General features: G+C 43.0%; 1 protein-coding gene across 5 annotated transcripts in view; it reads left to right on the top strand.

Annotated features, from left to right (window-relative positions):
- The window catches only part of STX1A (syntaxin 1A), a 210,105-nt gene that overhangs the window by 143,375 nt on the left and 50,026 nt on the right, over positions 1 to 16,704 (top strand). For all 5 annotated transcript variants that reach the window (XR_013223734.1, XR_013223733.1, XR_013223732.1 and 2 more), the window contains exons 2-3: positions 2,028 to 2,105; positions 2,416 to 2,515. Coding sequence is in view for 1 of the 5 variants with exons in the window: in XM_077294526.1 (XP_077150641.1) it covers positions 2,028 to 2,105; positions 2,416 to 2,515 (178 nt within the window). In the remaining 4 variants the exon portion in view is untranslated. The remainder of the gene's footprint in view (positions 1 to 2,027; positions 2,106 to 2,415; positions 2,516 to 16,704) is intronic.

Below are 16,704 nucleotides of genomic sequence, written 5' to 3'. Positions count from 1 at the left end.
GGTGCCGCAGCCTCTTCCCCTGAGCGGTCACGTGGGACCGCTCATTAGAGAAATGAATAGGCTGCTCCACCTCCCATAGGGGCGGAGCCGCATAATTCATTTCTCTAATCAGCGGTGCCGGTGACCGCTGACAGAGGAAGAGGCTGCGGCACCGAAGACCAGCTGTCCGGGGGAAGGAGCGGGACGCCGGGAGCAGGTAAGTATCGCATATTCACCTGTCCTCGTTCCACACGCCGGACGTCGCGCCAACTTCCCGGCGTCTCTCCGCACTGACTGTGCAGGTCAGAGGGCGCGATGACGCATATAGTGTGCGCGCCGCCCTCTGCCTGATCAGTCAGTGCAGAGAGACGCCGGGAAGATTGCGCCGAGGAGCTGCAAGCAAGACAGGTATGTTTTTTGTTTTTTTTTATTGCAGCAGCAGCAGCTATGGGGCAATAATGGACGGTGCAGAGCACTATATGGCACAGCTATGGGGCAATGGTGCAGAGCACTATATGGCACAGCTATGGGGCAACGGTGCAGAGCACTATATGGCACAGCTATGGGGCAACGGTGCAGAGCACTATATGGCACAGCTATGGGGCAACGGTGCAGAGCACTATATGGCACAGCTATGGGGCAACGGTGCAGAGCACTATATGGCACAGCTATGGGGCAACGGTGCAGAGCACTATATGGCACAGCTATGGGGCAACGGTGCAGAGCACTATATGGCACAGCTATGGGGCAACGGTGCAGAGCACTATATGGCACAGCTATGGGACAATGGTGCAGAGCACTGTATGGCACAGCTATGGGGCAACGGTGCAGAGCACTATATGGCACAGCTATGGGGCAATGGTGCAGAGCATTATATATATGGCACAGCTATGGGGCAACGGTGCAGAGCACTATATGGCACAGCTATGGGGCAATGGTGCAGAGCACTATATGGCACAGCTATGGGGCAACGGTGCAGAGCATTATATATATGGCACAGCTATGGGGCAACGGTGCAGAGCACTATATGGCACAGCTATGGGGCAAAGGTGCAGAGCATTATATATATGGCACAGCTATGGGGCAACAGTGCAGAGCATTGTATATATGGCACAGCTTTATGTGGAGTATCTATGGGGCAATGGTGCAGAGCATTGTATATATGGCACAGCTTTATGTGGAGCATCTATGGGGCCATAATGAACGGTGCAGAGCATTATATGTGGCACAGCTTTATGTGGAGCATCTATGGGGCCATAATGAACGGTATGGAGTATCTATTTTTAATTTTGAAATTCACCGGTACCTGCTGCATTTTCCACCCTAGGCTTATACTCGAGTCAATAAGTTTTCCCAGTTTTTTGTGGCAAAATTAGGGGGGTCGGCTTATACTCGGGTCGGCTTATACTCGAGTATATACGGTAGTTTTCCTTGCCGCAGCTGGATGATTTACGGCTGATAGCCAGTCTAAGTACATGTGGGGGTTGCCTGGTTGCTAGGGAATCCCCACATGTAATCAAGCTGTCTTGTAGCCGCAAATCATCCAGCTGCGGTAAGGAAAGCTAAATCTGCAAGCAGTCATAAATACTCGGAGACCACCCGAGCAACGAGTACACTCACTCCTTACCTCTTGGGCCAATGTGCGGTTTTACAGATTGCATCGATGATATGTCTGCCTCTTTGTTGGAGACTTATACAATATTAGGTATTAATGTTACAACTGATCAATGTGAAACAGCATTAATAAAAAAAAATATAAAAATATGGACCTCAAGTTGAACTTCATGATCACCAGATAATTTTGATGGCCTTAAATGCATGATTTTCATTGCCTTATTGTTTCATAGATGCAACTACTCTCTCCTCTACTACTATCTAATCTACTACTACTACCACTACTACTATCTACTACTCTTCTAATTATTCCCAGTTAATATGCAAATCATTTGTTACAGTCTTTAATTATAGTTTATGATGACATATAAAGGCTTTAATAAAAAGAACACTATTTTGTGTAAAAATAAATAACAAAACTGCTTGTCTTGTAGGCGAAAGACAGTGATGAAGATGATGAAGTGGCTGTCAGCTTGGATCGAGACCGTTTCATGGATGAATTCTTTGAACAGGTATGATGTTGTGTGTATCCAGCCTGTCTGTCAGAAAAGCATTATTTTTATCGTGATATGGGTTTAATAATGACTTCATGGGGCAGAGTTATTGAGCTGTTTACAAAAGAAAAATTCTCATAAGGAAATAATTAATTTAAAGAATTTGCTTCTCCTAATTTCTGAAGCAATTAAACATAATTCATTTACTGAAAACATTAGCTCAATTACAATTTTTATCCCGACTGTGTAGATGCAGAATCCTGTAATATCTTCATTTACATTGCTACAAATTTTATTTTAAGATAATTATCCATCTGTAAATTTTCAGGTGGAGGAGATCAGAGGCTTTATTGACAAGATATCCGAGAATGTAGAAGAAGTAAAACGAAAGCACAGCGCTATCCTTGCTTCTCCTAACCCAGATGAGAGTAAGTGCTATTATTAAGATACATTTGCATATATTCGTAGGATGGCTATTTCAAATTTTGTGTTATAAACTTCCAGCCTGGAAATTCATACCTCATGTCCCTTTGTAAGAAAATATTTTGGTTTTTTTTATCGTGTTTCTCCTGAGCATAACCATCATACATTCTACTCAGACCCGTCCAGTCCAATGTCTCCTAAACATCAAGCCAGAAGAATATCATAAATTGGTGTTTCTCTATATTTTTAAGCCAGGTACCCTAGGTCCATAAAATTATTTTCCCATCGATGGAGCTGCTCTTGGGTTTTTTTTTTGCACGGCAAGCTGATGGTATAATTTATACTAATTTGGGGTGCATATAACTTTTTGTTCTCATTTTTGCATTTTTTAGGGGAGTGGGACTGAAAAACCACAAATTCTGGCTTGTTGATTTTTTATCTTTATAGTGTCTACCATATGGGTAAATAAATGTTATATGTTGATAGAATGGCCTTTTATGGACACCATCATACCAAATATGTATATTTTTTCATTTTTATTGGGGGCAAGAAGTGGATTCAAATCTTTATATTTTTAAAAATTTTATTTATTTATTTTTTCATTTTTTACACTATTTGTTAATCCCCTTAGGGGACATGAACCTGCGATCATTCAATCGCTTAACTACATACTGTGCTATCACGTTATTGCAATATGTTGTGTAAATTGTCGTCTGTGGCTAAGCTTCACAGAAGTGCCAAAATGGCCGTGATGCAAGCCTTTAGCAGGGCCCCATTGGTGCCCACAGTTGCGTCACGGGGCCAATGGGAGCCAGTGCATAAGAGCTTGACTTGGCATTTAAATGGTTAACAGCAACAATCGTAGCTAAGTTCTGGCAGCTGCTTTTAGAGACAGATGTCGGCTATGAATTATGGCTGACATCAGATGCGTGTGGAGAGAGCTCGGCTCCTGAGCCCGCTTTACACCCAGGTGCCCCCACAATCACATACATAAGCATCATTTTTCCTTAAAGGGTTAACATATCAAAACCATACCGCAATTACAGATGTAATATCAAACTCAATCTGATTACTGCATATCACTAAATTACCAGCATGTGAAGTGCAGCAAGTATAAAATACAACAGGTTACAAGCCATAGACGCTAACAATTAATTTCCAGAATACACCAGTATAAGGTGGTATTTTTGTGGCATTTTATGCATGCAGGGCTGGCATCCTTGGTAGAGATTTGATAGGACACCATGAAGAGTCATTTCCCAGAAAGCTGGTAGGTATGTTTTTGAAAGGTACAGCTGTCCACTCTTTATAGGGAACCTGTAAGTTGATTCATGCTGCCCAAACCGCGAGCAGCATGAATCAGAACCTGGTTTCTCGATTTCAGCAAAGCATGTTTTACCCTAAAACACTGAGATTAGATGAGATTAGTCCGGCACCAACCCTGGCCAGCTTTCCCCCGTACCACTCTAGTTGAGGACAGGTCTCTCCTAGGTGTGTACATCGGGAAAGACCTATCAGTCAAGTAAAGTGGTGCAGGGAGAAGTTGGCCGGGGGGATGGCACCAGACTTGTTTCATCTTTTTCTATGGTCCCCAGCTGCCTCTCCAAATTAAGTTTTTTGTAAAACGCTGGAGCATTTCAGAGAAAAACGTACCTGGCTGCATGCAACTATTCTCTGATTAATGCTGTCCGTTGTTTCGGCAGCATGAATCGAGTAACAGGTTCCTTTACGATTATTTAGTTATCTCTACGTTTGATTTTACTCACACAGAATTCTGACCAATCAGATTAATCTGAAAGATGATAAAATTGATCTAAGTTGGCCATTTACAGGTATATACAGTGAGTACGGAAAGTCTTCATACCCCTTTAAATTTTTCACTCTTTGTTTCGTTGCAGCCATTTGGTAAATTAAAAAAAGTTTATTTTTTTTCTCTTTAATGTACACTCATGCATCCCATCTTGACTGAAAAAAAACAGAAATGTAGTAATTTTTGCAAACTTATTAAAAAAGAAAAACTGAAATATCACATGGTCATAAGTATTCAGACCCTTTGCTCAGTACTGAGTAGAAGCACCCTTTTGAGCTAGTACAGCCATGAGTCTTCTTGGGAATGATGCAACAAGTTTTTCACACCTGGATTTGGGGATCCTCGGCCATTCTTCCTTGCAGATCCTCTCCAGTTCTGCCAGTTTGGATGGTGAACATTGGTGGACAGCCATTTTCAGGTCTCTCCAGTGATGCTCAATTGGGTTTAGGACAGGGCTCTGTCTGGGCCAGTCAAGAATGGTCACATAGTTATTCTGAAGCCACTCCTTTGTTATTTTAGCTGTGTGCTTAGGGTCATTGTCTTGTTGGAAGATGAACCTTCGGCCAAGTCTGAGGTCCAGAGCACTCTGGAAGAGGTTTTCATCCAGGATATCTCTGTATTTGGCCGCATTCATGTTTTCTTCAATCCAACCAGTCATCCTGTCCCTGCAGCTGAACCCCCCCCAGAGCATGATGCTGCCACCACCATGTTTCACTGTTGGGATTGTATTGGGCAGGTGATGAGCAGTGCCTGGTTTTCTCCACACATACCGCTTAGAATTATCACCAATAAGGTTTATCTTCGTCTCATCAGACCAGAGATTCTTATTTCTCATAGTCTGGGAGTCCTTCATGTGTTTTTTTTAGCAAAATCTATGCTGGCTTTCATATGTCTTGCACTGAGGAGAGGCTTCCGTTGGGCCACTCTGCTATAAAGGCCCGACTGGTGGAGGGCTGCAGTGATAGTTGATACTTTCTCCTATCTCCCTACTGCATCTCTGGAGCTCAGCCACAGTGATCTTGGGGTTCTTCTGTACCTCTCACACCAAGGCTCTTCTCCCAGGATTGCTTAGTTTGGCTGGACGACCAGGTCTAGGAAGACTTCTGGTGATCTGACATGCACTGTGAGCTGTGAGGTCTTATACAGACAGGTGTGTGCCTTTCCAAATCAAGTCCTATCTGTTTAATTAAAAATAGCTGGACTTCAATGAAGGAGCAGAACCATCTCAAGGTGGATCACAAGGAAATGGACAGCATGCGACATAAATATGAGTGTCTGAGCCAAGGGTCTGAATAGTTATGACCATGTGATATTTCAGTTTTCCTTTTTTTTTATTAACTTTGCAAAAATTTCTACATTTCTGGAGGTTTTTTTTCAGTCAAGATGGGGTGCAGATTGTACATTGATTGATTTACCAAATAGCCGCAATGAAACAAAGAGTGACAAATTTAAAGCGGTCTGATACTTTCCGTACCCACTGTATATTCTCTTAAGATAGAGCCAATTCTCATCTTCCACATCTTTATATTCTTTATAATGGAGTTTTCCTTTTAGATATATGTTAGATGCTGTACACAGCACTTTCATTGTGATTGGCAGAGAGGTTTTTAAAGGGAACCTGTCATGTAAAATAAAGCTATTAACCTGCAGATATGGGGTTAATGTGCAGGTGATTTGTGTTCTGACATCATGTTGGGCTGGACTGAGAATCTGGCCTACAGTCATAGGGACAGAATCGGCATGGTTTCAGTCACCACTCTGTGTATAGAGAGCAGCAGCTGTAACTGCGCCCCCGACACTGATTGACAGCAGGCTCTTCCTTAGAGCAGACAGTCAGTGCAGAGGGCACAGTTACAGCGTTATATTAAGTGACAGGTTCACTTTAAGCACATAGGATCAGTTCTCTGACAGGTCAGATCACTTTCCCATTTACACACACCAATTTAGAATTGGTCTGACTGGAAAGAGATTAGTCAGCTCTCTGTATGTGTAAGGGCATTGTGGGTTTATACGGTACAATTTTGAATGTCAGTTTACCATTTAGTATTATGACTTTCTGCATGTATGGTTTATTTATGTGCATGTATTTCCGCTCTTGTCTGCATTATATGACCTCTCAGTTTTTGTCAGTGTTTATTCCTGTAACCATTCTTAGATAGTAATTGGACTGGTCCTCCATGGGAAATGTGTCACTGAGGTGGTTAGCCTCTGTGATGTAAAGTCCGGAAACTAGGCTCCAGCTCAATTAGTGCTGAGAGGTTTTTTCAAGAGGGCAGCATGGGTCCAAATTTTTAGGAGCAGTCAGAAAATGATTCTGCTGAGAAATAAAAATCTGTAACAATTAGTGATGAGCGAATATACTCGTTACTCGAGATTTCCCAAGCACGCTCATGTGACCTCCGAGTATTTTTTAGTGCTCGGAGGTTTAGTTTTCCTCACCGCAGCTGGATCATTTACATCTGTTAGCCAGCTTGATTACATGTGGGGATTCCCTAGCAACTAGGCAACCCCCACATGTACTTATGCTGGCTAACAGATGTAAATCTTTCAGCTGCGGCGATGAAAACTAAATCTCCGAGCACTAAAAAATACTCGGAGGACACCCGAGCGTGCTCGAGAAATCTCGAGTAACGAGTATATTCGCTCATCACGCTAGTAACAATGCTAACAATTTTTTCATCAGATAGGTAGAAATTACAAAAAACAGTCACCAGTATAGAAACAGATGACTTTGCATTGTGAGCAGATTATTAGTGTTAAAAATTAACTATCATGTGAAAATCTCAGCACATCATAGATAAATAGATTTGTTGAGGTTACTCCTCATTTGAGGTCAATGCAGTCAACAAAAGGTGGAGGAAAAGCAATGACCCATTTCTGCACAATTGACAAGAAAATAACTTGCCTTTGAATGAAGTAACGGGAACTTTCTGGAGCTTTTGTTTAGTTAAGTTACCTTTTTAAACTCCAGTGGAAAGTATTTAAATAAGACTTGCGAGCTGAGGTTTTCTGTGTGGGCAGCCGAGTATAATTTGTTAGTCTCATTAGAACACAAAAGGAGTCGGTTTTCTAGTTTGATTGCTTTTCTTGCACAGAAAACCCCCATTTGAGGAGTAAAGTAATGTTTTCTAACTTATGTTGATCCACTAACAAGGTATACGCTCACATCTATCTACTAGCAGCGTGGGGGATTTGTTTTACATTGCAACAGTCCAAAGCTATTGGCGTCTATTTTCTTCTTGTCTTTTACCTTGATACAATATCAAATAGGCGCATTCATATTGTGTTTAGCTGGCTGGCACGATGGCAGAGACAGCTGCTGAGTGATAGATTGCAATATTCTCACATCAAGTGCCAAACCTGGCGAGAAGGTCTTGCTACTGGGAAGAAGGGACCTTTCACACTCCAGTCGGCCATTCCTGGTCTCTGACTGCCTAATTAGCAAAATAAGGGATAATATGGGGCATCAAATGCAACACGTTTTGACATTTGGATCTGGATGGAAAAGCATAGCTACAAAGTTTACACATTTTTACCTATAGATGTTGGAACAAACTATTCCTCTTCAGTCTAAATGGGTCTGCAGAAGGTATCTACTGATATTCACAGATTTTCAGTGGATTTTCAGCAGATCAGCAATTTTTTTTTTAATGCCCACCCAGCATGAGAAAATGTATTGCAGCATGCTGCGAGTGCATTCAATAATTGGACCATGCGCCTCCATACAAAGTCTAAGGGTGCGTGTGAAACATCAGACTGCAGTCCGATTACTGCGAACATACAGAATGGTGGAGATGGAGAAATTAAGTTTCAAGTCTTCTCCGAACTTGAGATACGATTCTTTCATGCGAGAGGATCGGATCATGATAAAGTGACCCTTTGCTCAAACTCTGACAGGGTTTGATCCGAGTGTCATTAGCATATTTGACCGACTCTCTCGCATCAGAGAATCGACGGCCGTGGGAGTGACCCCTTATAAACATTGTTTTAGTAGAGATGAAAACACATCTCCTGTTTAATGGGGTTCTACATGCTATACATTTTGCAACCTCATTGGCTTGCTGCAGTTAAAATTAATAAAATCACCTGTACTCACCTCCCCTTGCACCCACAGCGGCTGTCTGCTGCTTCTCACTGAGCTCATTGGTGACTCTGATGTAGACAGCATGAGCCGATAAGCCAAGTGATTGGCTGCAGTGGTCACATTAACTGTAGTCATGATGTTATTGCTGCAGCCTGTAAGCCAGCACCAGGATGATTGGGGAGAGCTGATACTAGTGCACAGAGAGTGATTATAGGTGATTTTTCTGAAGAGGCAATTTGCATATTAAATTTCCCAGACGAGCATTGCACGGCGAATAAGCCTCCTTACCTTGACAAGCCAGAGCTGGTATGTCACTGGTATGTCAAACCTTACCCCTTAGACCCCAGTCCAGAGCCTCTCACCTAGCCAAATTAGTTCTCATGCTTCACACTAACGAGGGCCAACAGCCCGAAACACCGTGTCTGCGAATTGAGATACTGATTTGGCTTTTATCCTAAGTCATATTGCACGACTCGTTAAAGGGTTGATTGTGACTCGTAGGATCGCTACTTCCAACAGGTGGCGCTATAGAGTTTAAGTCCTCTTTTTCTCTGAAGAGGCAATTTGCATAGAGGTGATTTTGTTATTTTTAACTACAGCAAGCCGCGGAGTTAAAAAATTCTAGATAGAAAACCCCTATAAGCACCACACCAGCATGTTATTGCAGCGCTAGAGTGGTGTTTCTAATCGAAGCTACCTCCGCTTAATCTTATACTTACCTTCCGCCATCGTGACCTTCTATCGCTACCGCTCCCATGGGTCTCCTGCAGTTTGTGACCTGCCAGATCACCCCAGTGTTTCATGGCATGAACCAAAGATAATTTTTCAATTAAAGTATTTGAGACGCTCATTCTGCCTTTTCTAGATTTACATTGAGAGCTTGTGACCATAACTTCTAACTTCTGGTCAGTCAGAAGTTGCAGTTACAAGATGGCAATGCAGGATAGGAGCGGCGCCGATAAAAGCTGGAGACGGGTGAATAGAAGACTACAGTCAGGGACCTTAGATTAGAAGCACCACTCTAGCTCTGAAAAAACTCACTGGAGTGGTGCTTTAATGCTTTCCATTGTAGTCCGCAATGCATGATAATGGCAAACAGGCAAACAGTCCATAGGACATCAGCATTATTCCATGTGAGTATGACTGGGTAGCTTGGTAGTGTTTACTCATCACTCCGTCACACTTGCCTGTATTTTGTATCCCTTGGTTCTTGAACCTTGTCAAAAGAGGCCATTAATGAAGGATCACATGATTTTTGGAGTTATGTCAGTGACTGTCACTCTTATTATTATTACTTATTTATATAGCACCATTGATTCCATGGTGCTGTACATGAGAAGGGGTTACATACAAATTACAGATATCACTTACAGTTAGCAAACTAACAATTACAGACTGATACAGAGGGGCGAGGACCCTGCCCTTGCGGGCTTACATTCAACAGGATGATGGGGAAGGAGACAATAGTTTGAGGGTTGCAGGAGCTCCGGTGTTGGTGAGGTGGTAGCTTCGGTAGTGGTGAGGAGGCAGCGGGGTCAGTGCAGGCTGTAAGCTTTCCTGAAGAGGTGGGTTTTCAGGTTCCGTCTGAAGGATCCGAATGTGGTTGATAGTCGGACGTGTTGGGGCAAAGAATTCCAGAGGATGGGGGATATTCGGGAGAAGTCTTGGAGGCGGGTGGGTGAGGAGCGAATAAGTGTGGAGGAGAGAAGGAGGTCTTTGGGAGATTACGTGAGGGAAGATATCGAGAGATTAATTCAGAGATATTTTTGAGCTGGAGGTGACAGGAGGTGGAAAGAGCTTGGATGTGCAGTTTGAAGGACAGGGTAGAGTCAAGGGTTACTCCGAGGCAGCGGACTTCCGATACGGAGGAAAGCATGATGTCGTTAATTGCGATAGGTCAGATCAGGAAGATCTATGAGATGGAGGAAAGATGAGTTCAGATTTGTCCACATTGAGTTTGAGGAAGCGCGAGGAGAAGGAGGAGGATATGGCTGATAGACACTCTGGGATTCTGGACAGGTGACGTCTGGGCCAGAAAGGTAGATCTGAGTGTCATCAGCATAAAGGTGGTACTGGAATCCATGGGACTTTGAGTTGTCCCAGGCCAAGTGTATCAAGTGTATAGATTGAGAAGAATAGGGGTCCTAGAACAGAGCCTTGCGGGACTCCAACAGAGAGAGGGTGGGATGAGGAGGTAGTGTGGGAGTGGGAGACGCTGAATGTGCAGTTGGAAAGGTATGAGGAGATCCAGGATAGGGCGGGGTCTTTGATGCCAAAGGAGATGAGGATCTGTAGTAGGAGGCAGTGGTCAACTGTGTCGAAAGCAGAGGACAGGTCTAGAAGGAGGAGTACAGAGTTTTGTCCGTTAGCTTTGGCTGTAAGTAGGTTGTTAGTAATTTTGGTCAGAAGTGTCTCAGTTGAGTGATGGGGGCGGAAACCAGATTGTAGATTGTTAGATGAGAGGTGGGAGGAAAGTTCAGGGTGGACGTGCTGCTCCAGGAGTTTGGAAGCAAATGCACTCTTATCAATTTAGTTAGGATATTCTTAGCGCTTTTTTTATATACCTGGGAATGAAGAAGAAGAATAACACCTACTACTCTGTTTGAAAGGTATAATTGGATTTTGAGTATCTTCTAGCCCTATGTTCCCTGGCGAGATGCTTTCTTGCCTCAGGCCCCCATGTTTGCTATAGTTTTACACATACAAACTTGTCACACTTTGTGGTATATATGTCAGGTACTCGTATATCATTTACCTCTTTTTCAGTGAGCTGCTTCGGAATAGAGCATTCTATAGAAGTATTTTTTCCCTATCACGTTTAGGAAATAAGAGAAGAAGTGAAATGATAACCTGAGATGGATCAGTGTTTATAGTAATGACACAGTCTACCACATTCGGAAAGACTAAAATGCCCAGACATTTTTTTTTGTCCTTTGGCTCTATCAAATATGTATTGTTTTCTTTTCAGATTTTTGCTCTCATAAGCGCTCATGCAACAATTTTCTACTTGAATTATTTAAACACCATCCCACTTGGGTACCATCTGCAGACTGGATACCATGGGACCCATTTCACTGTTTTAACATATGCAGATCTTAGTAGCTAGGATGTGCTTTTTTAATCTTTGAAGGAGTAAAAGCCCTTATGGGGAAATGTATTAATGTTGTATAAAGAGCAGTCTGAGTTCCATGGATATATTTTTCTATTTCTGAATATTACGTAATGCAAGTGATACACTTAGATTTTTGGGACGAATTTTATACAGAGTTGTGATAATAGTAGGTGCAAGTAATTATCATATAAATCTTTCTATTATAAGCAAATAGTTTCTGTTTAATTAGGTAAAAAATAAGTACTCTGTATTTGCAGATTTGCAGTTTTTGTTGCTTTCTTTCTGGTTGTACGGAAACGTGACTGTTACAGCCAAACACTAGCCGCAGCAATAGTCACATGCCAATCTCTGCCAGATAAGAAAGAGACCGTCGGGATACCTGGGCAGTGCTATGAAAGGAGGAGTTGGGGATCGGTAGCCAAATAATGGTGTTTAAGCACTTGGCAGAATAATATTACTTGCTTCCACATGTCACAACTCTAATGGATGTGATGTGATAATGTCATATTTGCTTATTTAAAGGTGTTGTATGAGTTGCCATAAAAAAACTGAAGGTTTAACGCTCTTCTTCCCAATCCCCACCACTTTCATACGAATGCCACCCCAGTCACCCACTGGTATCTGTTTTTCCTGTGTTGGAATGTCTTGTTGACACAACATCTGACCTTTGCAGCCAATCTCTGCTTGTAGTGTTGGTGTCTCAACAGCAGTCACATCATAAAGAAACCTCAAAGAACCAAATTAAATCAGTTGGATCTGTTAGGATTCACTTTGTCAGTAGTAGAGTGGGAAGCCATCCGGGGGGGGGGGGGGGGGGGGGGGGGGGGGGGAAGGCGGGGAAGGCAGCATGTGGCTCTAGTAGCCGGTATCCAAGGCAGGTCACTAGACCTGCAGAGTAGACTTAGGAGTTGTTATGCCCCTGACATGGGAGTGAAGTAGGCGATCATCCAGGTCCTGACAGTTGAATACCCTGCAGTTCAGTGAGAATAGTAGTCTGTGACCGAATTTGCATTTTGCCCATAAATTTCCATGTTCTCATTTCATAGCATAACAGGTTATTTTTCCTGAAAAAAAATGTGCAGTTTTCTCATTTTAATACTTATTCTTTTCCTCAATTGTCTGCCATTGACTCTCATTGTAAGAAAAAAATTTGAGCCAAATTTACTAATCCAAGTTTTCAGATGGTGTAAACTAAAGGTACCTTCACACTAAGCGACTTTGCAGCGAGAACGACGACGATCCGTGACGTTACAGTGTCCTGGATAGCGATCTCGTTGTGTTTGACACGCAGCAGCAATCTGGATCCCGCTGTGATAGCGCTGGTCGGAGCTAGAAGTCCAGAACTTTATTTCGTCGCTGATCACCCGCTGTCATCGCTGGATCGGCGTGTGTGACGCCGATCCAGCGATGTGTTCACTTGTAACCATGGTGAATATCGGGTTACTAAGCGCAGGGCCGCGCTTAGTAACCCGATATTTACCCTGGTTACCATTGTAAAAGTAAAAAAAAAAAACAGTACATACTCACAATCTGATGTCTGTCACGTCCCCCGGCGTCCACAGGGTTACGCGCTGCTGCTCAGAGCTTCCTGCACTGACTGTGCCAGCGCCGGCCGTAAAGCAGAGCACAGCGGTGACGTCACTTAGTAACGCGATGTTTACCCTGGTTACCCGGGTGCTGCAGGGGGACTTCGGCATCGTTGAAGACAGTTTCAACGATGCCGAAGTCGTTCCCCTGATCGTTGGTCGCTGGAGAGAGCTGTCTGTGTGACAGCTCCCCAGCGACCACACAACGACTTACCACAGCCAGGTCGTATCGCTGGTCGTGATCGTTGGTAAGTCGTTTAGTGTAACGGTACCTTTAGACTAGACTATCTGAAGAAGAGCCAAGTTTATCAAAGTCTACCTCATCTTTTGATTAGTTTACTCTAGGCTGATATTTTCACTAAGGTTTTGCCGCAGTTGGGGCGAATAGTGTAACATTTCATGGTACATTCCACATAAAGAGTACTTGACATCAGGTCAAAAGTAGCCAGTAGTTCTTATTTTATTCCTGCTGCTCCCCTGCGTATTCTGTTTTGTTATTCTTTAAAATCAGCCATACTTTTCCAGAGATAATAGATCTTTTTATTTAGTGCCTATTTGTTCTGGTCTTTACTAAGGGGTATAGTATACAGAAAACCTGTGGACATTTCTGATGCCTTTATAATTCCATCACCTGTGCAATACTATGGAAATCCTAAAACCATGACCTATTGGGGGCTTTTGAGGACTGGGGTTGACAAACACTCATTTATGATCTTCCTTGATGCTGCTCACTTACAATGAGTGATCACCTACCTCAAACTTCCCAAATATAGAACCCCTATTTAAAATGTTTGGTCACTCTTGACCATAAATATATAGGATACACTTATTTTTCACTGGCCTTCATTAAATAGAAGAATATATCTACCGGACATTAGCTATAGCCATGTTTTATACAGATGCAGATTTATTATAAGTGACAGCTTCTCTTTCATAGTGGAACCGTGGCCTAGAGACAATCTGTTCCCAAGGTGTTAAATATAAAATGTGAATACATTATTATTATTATTATTATTATTATTTATTTTTAGAGCACCATTGATTCCATGGTGCTGTACATGAGAAGGGGTCACATACAAAATATGGTAATATTTGCCGGAGAATGTAGAAGGGGACAGTAGGTCGGGGGGTTGCGGCAGCTCCGGTGGTGGTGAGGTGGCAGTGGTCAGTGCAGGCTTTGTTGAAGAGATGGGTTTCCAAGTTCCATCTTAAAGTTCCGAGTGTGGTGGATAATTGGACATGCTGGGTCGCAGAATTTCAGAGGATGGGAGATGCTTGGGAGAAGTCTTGGAGGCGATTGGGTGAGTAATGTATAAGTGTGGAGGAGAGAAGACGGTCTTGTGAGAACCGGAGAGATGGAAGGTAACGGGAGATTAGTTTGGAGATATATGGAGGAGACAGATTATGGACGGCTTTGTAAGTTAATGGTAATAGTTTGAACTGAATACGTTGGGGAATTGGGAGCCAATGAAGGGATTTGCAGAGGGGAGAAGCTGATGAAAAGTGAGGTGAGAGATGGATTAGTCATGCAGCAAAGTGAAGGACGGAATGTAGAGGTGCGACAGTGTTAGCAGGGAGGCCACAGAGCAGCATAGTGACAGTATGAGCCAAGTCACACTGAAAATGTTCACCCTAGAAAAATCTGTGCCTTCATGTAGGTCATTACGGAGGACAGTGTGGCTGACACAGCACACAACCCTCTGGCACTCTTGCCTTATTCCAGAACTCCCACATTTGTAGACTTTTTAGTGTTGAGAGAAATGGACGTGACAGGGAAGTTTTAAAATGCTTCAATTATTTCATAATTTTAAGGTTAAAAGGAGACACAAGTCCATCGAGCAACCTATAATCCAACATGTTGAACCAGAGGAATGCAAAAGACCCCTGAGGCAGATGCTAATTGCCCCACATTAGGCAAAACATTCCTTCCCAACTACACATTCGGCAATCAGACTAGTTTCCTGGACCAATGTCCCTTCGCATAATCTAGTTCCCATAACCTGTAATATCTGTAATATTATATTTTTCAAGAAAGGCATCCAGGCCCTACTTGTAAATATTTAGTGAATTAACCATTACAACATCATTTGGCCAACAGTTTCACCGTCTCACTGCTCTTACAGTAAAGAATCTGTGTCTGAGATTATGATGAAACCTTCTTTTCTCTAGATGTAGAGGATGATGCCTCATCCCCATTGCAGGCCTAGGTAATCACATTCTTGGGGATGCAGCTGTAAATCGGCATGCCATTTTGATAAATGTAGCACATTTTCCTGTCTCCTAGATGCATCTCCCAGCACCAGTAATGAGTCCCCCCAGTATGCATCTGCGGCTGTGTGACTATAAAGCACATCGCTATCACTCTGCTTCTTCGCTTCCCTTAGGATTATCTCTAACAGAACAGTTGCTGTTTATTCCTCTTGCGAGACATCAAAACATATTTTTGTTTTATCCGAAAATGCAAGCATGGAAATGCCAGGAGAGGATTCCACAAGCGGGGCGAAGGGATGAGTGTACATTCACTGGGGGAGGGAGTGCGTGCAATATCAAGGCTGGGGGTGGGTGTTCCCTATGCTAGTTGGTGGCGAGGACTTTGTGTCTGTGAATCATGACTTTGTACAGGTGGCAGCTGCTGAGCATGTCACGGGGAGGTTGTGACTCACTGCGGGAGGCCCGACATTACTGAATAGGCACCCAGCTGCTACAATGCTGCCCACGCAGGGCCACGCAACGTCATCTCTCTGAGGGATGATCTGTAGGCCGGGAAATGTTGCTGAGCCAAGACATGTCTGGTGGCTGAAAGGTGAAGATCTGCAGTTTTTATTCTTAAAGGATAAATCTCAAGTGCAGCGCAAAAATGCATCTGGAGACGGTCAAAGGGAATTAAAGACTGAAAATCACCATACTTATACTCAGATGCACAGGACACGACACTTATCTGGAGGAGTTGTCCAGTGTAATACACAAAAGTCTTGTAATTAGTTCTGTCTTTTTTTTCTTTTTTTTTTTAAGATCTCTTTGGTGCCTTACGCTATGTTCACGCATTGCGTTTTGAGCTGCATTTACAGCTCCAGCAAAGTCTATAATAATTCAGAAAACTCATGCACACACCTTGGTTTATTTTCCAGACCGAATTAGAAAACTGCTACGTTTTCTAAAACTGCAGGATGTCACTTTTTTCATTGTTTTTGCAGCGTTTTTTTTACCTATAGGGAACAATGGGTAAGTGCAAATAGGCAGCAAAAAACGCAGGTAGCAGTTTTTGCTGCATTTTTGGAGCAAAAAACCTAAGGAAGTTAAATCATTCTTTTTTGGCGGGGCACTAAACTTTATCAACCTGCACAAGAGACAATAACAACACAGCAATAAAAACGCAGCAAAAGCGCAGCAACAAAACAACAAAAGTAATTCAGCAAAACCTGTAAGCAGCTTCTTTACTGCCAAGAGAGCAGGTTTTGCCTTCGGGAAATAAAAAATGCAGCAAAAACGCAACGTGCCTAGAAGTGTAAATCTGGTTTCAGGAGAACTTGCAGCAGAACGTCTGATTCTGCTTCCAACTCCTTCTTTCACCTCTCCAGGGGCTGACTGGCCCAGGTGGCAAA

The sequence above is a fragment of the Ranitomeya variabilis genome, chromosome 3 (genome assembly GCF_051348905.1).
Source record: "Ranitomeya variabilis isolate aRanVar5 chromosome 3, aRanVar5.hap1, whole genome shotgun sequence".
NCBI classification, from domain to species: domain Eukaryota; kingdom Metazoa; phylum Chordata; class Amphibia; order Anura; family Dendrobatidae; genus Ranitomeya; species Ranitomeya variabilis.
This window is presented reverse-complemented; position numbering and strand designations above follow the sequence as displayed.